The 8,816-nt window shown below is 36.3% G+C and overlaps 1 protein-coding gene across 1 annotated transcript in view; it reads right to left on the bottom strand.

The window, feature by feature from the left end:
• Positions 1-808: 808 nt before the first annotated feature.
• The window catches only part of LOC126235848 (brefeldin A-inhibited guanine nucleotide-exchange protein 3), a 327,111-nt gene continuing 319,103 nt past the window's right edge, over positions 809-8,816 (bottom strand). Inside the window, exon 31 of the mRNA XM_049944714.1 lies at positions 809-4,606. Within this exon, the coding sequence (XP_049800671.1) occupies positions 4,391-4,606 (216 nt within the window). The 3' untranslated portion in view covers positions 809-4,390. The remainder of the gene's footprint in view (positions 4,607-8,816) is intronic.

Raw genomic sequence — 8,816 nt, 5'->3', positions numbered from 1 at the left:
TATATATATATATATATATATATATATATATATATATATATATATATATATACATATTCGATATGCGAACCATGAGTGACCCGGCAGACGTCAATAAGGTAATCGAATTCTTGCCATACCCATCCCAGCATGGTATCATCGACTGTGGCAGTCGCTTCCCATATTCTCTCCCGGAGCTTTGCTACATCATGTGGTAGAGGCAGTACATACACCAGATCTTTAATGTGTCCCCACAGAAAAAAGTCACACATAGTGAGGTCTGGCAATCGGGGAGGCTATTTCATGAAACAGCTCTTTTGCACCTGAACTCGCCATGTTTGTGACTAGTGCTCACTATTGGCAAATTACCAAACTATGCTGTGGTGGTATACACGAAAAAAACTTTCAGTGTTTCTCTTCAAAATGTCATATCTATGATATCTGTACAATGTTTGGTTCTTGTACAATAAATAATTGAAAGTGTTCTCGGACTTTATGTACACCCTGTACTCCTTTCCTCTATAGGTAACACATTTCTAATTCATGAAAAAATGTTGATGATTGTTTACAGTGATCACTCGCCTTTTCCATTTTCCTCTTTCTTTTATTACTGTTTACCTTTGGATGTTGGTGTGTGTATCCAAATCATGTTTCAGAGAAAAGTAATCTTAAATGATAAGTGAATGATGTTGCTGTTCTTCACCATTCTTGAGATCTGATGACAATGGAAACGCATATGAAAGTAAAATAACAATAAGGGAATTAAGAAAGACCTCGAACTGTTCTAACATTTCAGCAAGAAAATTATATTTCTTGTAACTCAGCTACAACAAGCATAAAAATTCTGTTGGAATATTAATATAGTAATTCCAATAGTACTCAATGATAACAATTCATATATAATCATTCAAAAGCAATTACGTAAATCATGCTTATAATACTGCAGTACTTATCTTTGATGATTATTGACTAGATTGATGGTACATTTTATTTGTAGACCACAAAAAAATAATTGTAAGTAAAAGAAATCATGAAAGATAAAGCTCCAAAGTTACATCTTTCTACATACTTACAAACAATTAAACTGAGTTAAAGATTGAAAGAGGATTTTTATCACTTGTAACAGAATATGACAATAATTTAAGTTACAGCTTTCTTACTCCAGAAAAATTAATTTTTCTTACAAGTTGGCTGTTGTGTATATGAAGGAAAAAAAATTACAGTAAGTACATCAATTACTGTAACATCAAAACAGTTTCAAACCCCTCTGTGACTGTAATTAACTTGAACTGTATTTATAGCAAAAGAAAAATCAGAAACAAGTTCATCTACAATTACATTAACACAGTTACTATTATATTCTGGCACATCCATGACACAAGACATCCGTATCACACACAATTAATGTTTTACCTGATACCTTCTTCACTCAGTTAGCCAAGAATGAAGAAATGCATAGTAGCATTTCTAACCTTAATTTCTTCAAGATCATAGGATTTTGTAAAAAGAATTAAGGACACTGTTATAAATCATAGACATAACACTTCTGAAGTACAATGACCAACAGAATTTATGCATTCTGTATAAATACGTCAACAATATTTTTCAAAATGTCGTGTCCCAAAATTCCAAGCTGAATATTACAGGGGCTATTTTTTTATTTAAAAAGTTCACAAAACCTTTAAAAATCTGACAAATAAAATGATAACGGGACCAACAGCAACACCACCTTCTTGCTCTTTTAATGAGAAGGCTCTTTGGGTTTCCCAATTGTTAACTGTGTGTCTTCTCTCATTTTCAAATTTTTCACATAATATTCGTTAGTGTAGAGTGTGAAAAACCCTTATATATTTTAAAGCTTAATGTTATACAGTCTTCAGTTATTAGTGCTTCATTGTAACAATCCACAACCACTGATCATCTTACTCTCCACACAAACAAAGTATTTACAATTCAAAAATTATTCAACATGAAATTATTTGAAAGGTATTAAAATATTCAAACATACAACAAAAAAGAGACATAAGTGCAAGATCACTGATCTAAGGACAATTTATGCTGCTACACAAACAATTTCATGCACTGCAACTCTATATATGTTTCACAATTCAAATAAGAAACTATTTCCTGAAATAGATACGTGATATATCATATATTTATATTTGTCCAAAACTGATTTGTGAACTGGTAGCTGCCTATTTTATAAATCACACATTCTTACTAACAGATGTGTTCCTTTAACATATTGATACTCAAGAGTCAGTAATGTATAATCATGTTGTTTTAAGTATCAACTTTCCAACAATATTTTAAACAGCATGTATTAAAAATAATTGCTATCATTACATCCATAGTGTAGATTTATAAGGTAAATTTTATAATGTCAGAAGCTTTACTGCGGGAAAGAATTTGAACTTCATCAACGTCGAGTACCAGCAAATTAATTTATTCTTTACACATTTTGAATAAAATTTATTAAGATCAGTTATAAAACATACAAATAACCAATCGAAACAATGCTATTGGAATGGGTGATTTACTTATAAGAATTTGGGAGTATAATGTGAGGATTTGAAATTTACTGAAAAATTATGGGATAGCCTTCCAATAAAGATTTATAACAACATTTAGTCCAGCAATATTATGTATTCACTGTTGCTTACACAGTATCAGTTACTGTGCAATGGCAGTGTAAATCAAATGGCTCACTGATTTTAAAATAAAGTGGTGGAATGAACCTTGGTTTTACCTTCTTCACTAAAGTTATGAAGCTGCTACACTTTTTTGATATAGCTTCTCAAGGAGTGTTCTTGTATGAAGTAATTCCTGAATGCAATTATGTAGCAATCAGTAGTATAAGTCAGGGAAGGTAACAGTCACAGATATATCAGCTGGACAGATGAAATAAACCTCACATCATGGTTTCATTTTTAGTCTTCCATTTTAAATATATGGGCTGCACTCTATAGGATAAACTCTAATGCTGACAGAGTCATCTTAAGTGGTCCCGGAATTTCCATCAAAATCATAAAATGTAACATGAAAGTAATTTGTTATTACATGAAAGTACTCTAAAATTTAGTCACAGACATCACAGTGCTTCATGAAATAGAAATAGTAGATTGAAACAGACTCACAGGAAGCTTACTGACAGTGGTCTTCCTGACAGATTAATGTCATGTAGCAGACTGGTCCTTCAATGTAGAACTTTGGCAACAATGCTTTACTAACAAGGTAGCCCTCTCATACGTACTAAACAGCCTGACAGTGAAACAGTTTTATCAAAGCTTGATGTACTGTCAAGCAGATAAAACCTGTGACATTGTAAAAGAGATTTAATCTCTCGGGAAGAGCAAAATGGAACCACTTCACAGAAATTGTCCAACAAAGAGTTCCTTTCTGTGAGTTGCCTAATGAAAAAGAATCACAAAAATCCTGAATTTTGCCTTTCTTAACTTCTCATTTACTAAAATTGCAATAAAGTAACACCTTAATCATGTGATGTGCCCAACTTCTTAAACTATATTAACGGAGGGAAGTGGACTAAGTTTTCAGGCATGTCTGTCATACAACATGCATGAGAAGACCATATACACACTCTTACTAACATATGTGTTCCTTTAACATGTTGATACTCAAGAGTCAATAATGTATAATCATAAAATGTGACATGAATTTCAGTATTATGATAGTTTAAGAACTCAAGTTTATACATTTCTAAAATGTTTCAACTTAACAATGCTAATACACTAAAGTTTAGGGAATCTAACAAATACAAAAAAGGTGAAACAGAAACTGCTCGTTTCCCACAAAGATGTTAACAATAGCTCTTGCGAAGTGCAGCAGTACTGCTCTTGTAATCTTGCTGAATGAGTCATACTAGTTCCATTTCTGTCACTCTTAAGTAATGATAATGCCCGTATCATTGAACTCTGTAATCAACTGAAAAAATGTTAATAGCTTTTGAGTTTGGTGTTATGATCCGTAAAATTACTTTGTGTGTTGACTGCATCATATTTCAAAATGTTTCAACCATTATTAAAACTGTCATCATCAGAATATGCAATATTACGTGCCCTGATGAAAGGCCACTTTAATAATGACTGACACATTGGTTCACATCTACAATATTATATGGCTGCCAGCCAGAATAATTTAATGGACCATGAAGAAACTTTTTTAGTAATGACTTGTCACATTTGAGTCATCATTCAGTGTGATCTCTATGGCCCTGTTTTCTCTGCTTATTTGTTTACACCTTTATAGACATACATGTAACATTAATATTGTAGGAGATAATCTGTTCACCTAGGAACACACAGTACTCAGAAGACACACAGTAAATCAAAGAAGCTAACTTTTCACCAGACAACAACAGCATAAAACATATCAACAACGAACAGAATGCAGCTTATTCTGGACTGAATCCATACAGCACAGCAACTCGATAGAAAAATTCAGCAACAGCTTGTTTCAGCGTAGTGTCTGTAGCATGTGCTGTGAGCTGGCGTACACCATGGAACAGCACAGGTAACAATGTGCGAAAATGGTTATCATCTAACTGCGCCAACAGATCAAATACAGAGCCCAGCATTTCTGCCCAGACTTTTCGGTGAGCTTCACTATCCTGTTACATAAAAAAAAAAAAAAAAAAAAAAAAAAAAAAAAAAAAAAAAAAAATACAGAAAGATGTAAAACAGTAAAAATAAACTAAGTGTAATGATATATCTAGGACACCAAATGCAAGCAAAGAGGTCAAAACTACTTACACAAACAAACACACACACACACACACACACACACACACACACACACACACACACACACACACAGAATCCAGTCACCCTTACCTGTCAAAAGTCTGAATAACCATCTTATGCTGCGCAGACCACTGTGGGACTACTAGGAAGTGAGTCATGAGGTTTTGGAAGGTACCTACAGGGATGCGGAGTCATGGCAACTCCACTGCCATGGCCAGCTGCACTAAAGTTTCTTGGTTGAGGATCTACGACATGAGCAGCCCTATTGAGGTGGTCCCACAGAATCTTGACTAGTCTACATCCGGGCAGTTTCATGCCCAGTTGAGTACAGTAATGATCCTGGTGCTCTTCCAGTCAATTAGGTACATCGCGAGCTATGTGACACATTGCACTGTCCTGCTGGCAGATGCCAATGCACCAAGGAAAAACAAACTACAAGTAGGAATGGATGTGGTATGACAAGTAAGCAACTATTTACTTACACATATGGCCACTGCCAAACTGTGGCAAACTGCATACTCCACTATCCAGTTGCCGCTCTTGTTGCATGCCACAACAAAAATGACTTCAACAGCTTGTTCACTACAGTGGCCGTTTTGATACTCTCTTCCAGTAAAAGTTTGCCTGAACTACACTTATGGGAATTGTCTTTTCAACACATCCTGCACTCTCACAGTCCCTGTAGCCTAAACCTCTGATAACCTGTTCCTGCTGCCTCACCTTGCCTTTTCCGTACTCTCTACTGTACACAACTCTCCTTTTCTGTCCAGACTGTGCACTGCTTTCTCCAATGACTGTTCCTCCCCTCTTCCTCCCTGTCCATGCAGGCATTCAACCCCCCCCCCCCTCTCTCTCTTTCTCCCCCCTCCCTCTCCTCATTCCCCTTTTCAAACCCTCTTCCTTCTCTCTCCAATTCCTTTCTCCCCTTTCATCTTCACCTTTCTCTTCACCCCCCCCCCCCTCAATTACCTCTCTTCCTCTTCCTACACCTCTTTTTTGCACCCTCTATACTCTTTTTGACTTGTTGTGTGGCTGCGAAGTCATCTATCCAAAGATCTGCCACTTTCCTGCTACTCCATCCTTGTGACCTTCTCTATTCCCTCCCCACTTCCATCAGCACAGGCAACTGCTTTCAATAATCGAGTATCAATCATTAATCATTCTGTGTTCATGGGGGGGGGGATGTATTTGGGTACCTGTGTGGTTGTGTGTGTCAACGTGTGTACTATTGCAAAAAAAAAAAAGAGCTAGTGCTTGAAAGCTAGTGTGACTGCTGTTTTGTGTTACATGTCTCTGTGCCCCATGTATCGATCTGCTACAGATGAGTGGTTGCCTTTCCCTTATTTTTATGTATTGCTCCATCCAGGAATTTCCATTATTATTTAATATAGGATATTGAACACATACAGAGAAGGGCAAAATGAATGGTCACAGGTTGGTTTGACATGCAGGGGAGTGTCACTGAGATGTTGAAGGAACAACTAGTAGACACTTTAAGATAGACACAGACTACCCCGAGAAAGCCTACTTACAAAGTTTCAAGAACTGTCTTTAAACGATAATTCTAGGGATATACCACAACTCTCTATATACCAAAGTATTCAATAAATTCCAGAGAACCATCCAAGCTACAATATTACTTTTCTTTGTTACTTCATGATTAGTTTTGAGTCGAATTCCATCCACTAAGCTATGCAACAGCACCAATTATGAGAGCCACATGTCTATACATTCCAGTTAAACATCTTGTAAGATAGTGCAGGGCTGAACTTCATATCACACCCTTAGAGATCATGAGAACAAGATCATATTAATTACAGCATGCACAGAGGCACTTAACAGTGGTTTCCAGTTTATGGATGTAGATGTAGATATTAATATTACAATTTCTAACAAAGCACTAAATGCAGAGACATTAAATCTAATGTGGCAGACCCTGTATACACCACAAACAAATACAAGGAAGGATCAGAAAGTAATGCGCAATAATTTTTTTCCGCTGGTATTGCAGATGTAATGTTGAAATTTCATGACAATATAGTTTGAAGCTTGCGCTGCAGAGGTTTTTTTTCTACATGTGCAGCTCTAGTGAGAGAACCCTGAACTATGAAACAAATTTGGCTCACATGATACTGTCATCAAATTGTGAAGAGCAGTGTAGTGTAGTTCGATATTTGTGGGCCAAAGGGCATGAAAAGGAAATCCACAGGACTATTCAAGCGTATATGGGGATGCATGTATGGACTGTAGCAATGTCTCCAGGTGGTGTGCATTCATCCAAGAGGGCCATGTCAACTTTAGTGATACGCCATGCTCAGGGCAGCTGGTAACAACTGCAAACCCACAGAATGTTGGAGCCATTGAGGCAGCAATTTTGAATATCAGGCATGTGCAACTGCACACTTATTGTGCATGAGACACTACAGTTTTGTAAAGTTAGTGCTCGCTGGGTGCCTAAGAGCCTGACAGACAACCACAAGGGCCAGCGAATGATGACAAGCTTAAATCGCTTAATGCATCACAACACAAAGGGCATGACTTTCTGAATGAAATCATCACTGGTGATCAGTCATGGGGGCACCACTACATGGCCAAAACCAAACACACCTCATTGGAGTGGAAACATGCTGGTTCCCCAGTATGAAAAAAATTCAAAGTAATTCAGTCTGCTAGGAAAGTGATGTAACCGTGTTCTGAGATATGCATGGTGCATTACTGGTGGACATGGGATCACTGGGAATGCTGCAGCCCATACTGAAACTTCAGTTAAGTTTTGTAGTGCACTTCAAGACAAATGCCGCAACATTAATGTTGAAGATGTCAAACTTCGTCATGACAATGCTCGCCTCTGTGTTGCTGCTCCTGTTCATGAGAAAATTGACAAATTTGGGCAGAAGGTTTTCCAGCATCTACCATACAGTTCGGACTTTGCACCATCAGACTTTCATCTGTTTGGCCCCATGAAGAAATTCCTGGCCGGCCAATGCTTTGTGACAGGTGTGAAAGAAAATCAGCAGTCCAAGATGGTAATACTCCAACCAAACAGACTTCTATGAACAGATCATTTTGAAACTGGTACCATGATGGGAGAAATGTGATGATAATGGTGGTGACTATGTAGAAAAGTAGATAAATGGTGTAAGCTCATTTGTGACTTTATTGTTTTGTTACCTATTAAACTTTTTGGTAATAAAATTATTGTGCATTACCTTCTTATCTTTTCTAATATAATTTTAAGAACAACATCTAAGGAAATCACAAAAAAATATTAAGAGACTGAAACTCATAACTCTTTCAGCTATGATGATATTTCTTGTAGAATGTATAGGATTTCCCTTCAACTATAACTGTACTCAGTCAAAAATTAGGTACATTTCCTAATAGGCTTAAGTATCTATTAGCAACACCAGTCTCAAAAATTGAAAATAAAGATATCATCTGTAATTGCAGGTTTGTTCCACTCTTTCAGTCTACACATTATTTCCCAGAATGTGACCTACAAATCATTAACTGCCTGTTTGGTTTTTGTAAAGAATTCTAACTACATAAACCCACGTCTAATCTCACAAGTTGCATTCTGCTATAGCTTAATAACAAAAATGATCCTGTTCATATATTGTGTAGGTTTGCCAAGGACTTTGATTGTATCGAAAAATATTCTTTGGAAACTAAAATGTTGTGGTGTGAATGGGAACTATCTTGCCTAGATGGAGTTTCATCTCAATAACAGAAAACAGATCACATTGAAAAACAGCACTACTGAAGTAAAACATACTCTTTATGGAGGAACATAAAATATGAGTCCCACGTGTTTCAGTTCTATGTCTACTTTATTTCTACATAAATTGCTTGATTCACCTTTGAGCATTTTTACATGCAATGAGTGTCATAATTTATTTACGTAATTAGGTAAAAAACAATAGTATAAGCAAATTATATAATATACATATACTGTGCGAATTGTGGTTATGTGATAGACTCTGTTGCTTACCACATGATTATCTCCATGAAACAAAAATCTTATCCCACGCATCAAGCTACTGGGATTATGTCATCAAAGTAGTTGAAATCCGAATG

Source organism: Schistocerca nitens, chromosome 2, assembly GCF_023898315.1.
Source record: "Schistocerca nitens isolate TAMUIC-IGC-003100 chromosome 2, iqSchNite1.1, whole genome shotgun sequence".
NCBI lineage: Eukaryota > Metazoa > Arthropoda > Insecta > Orthoptera > Acrididae > Schistocerca > Schistocerca nitens.
This window is presented reverse-complemented; position numbering and strand designations above follow the sequence as displayed.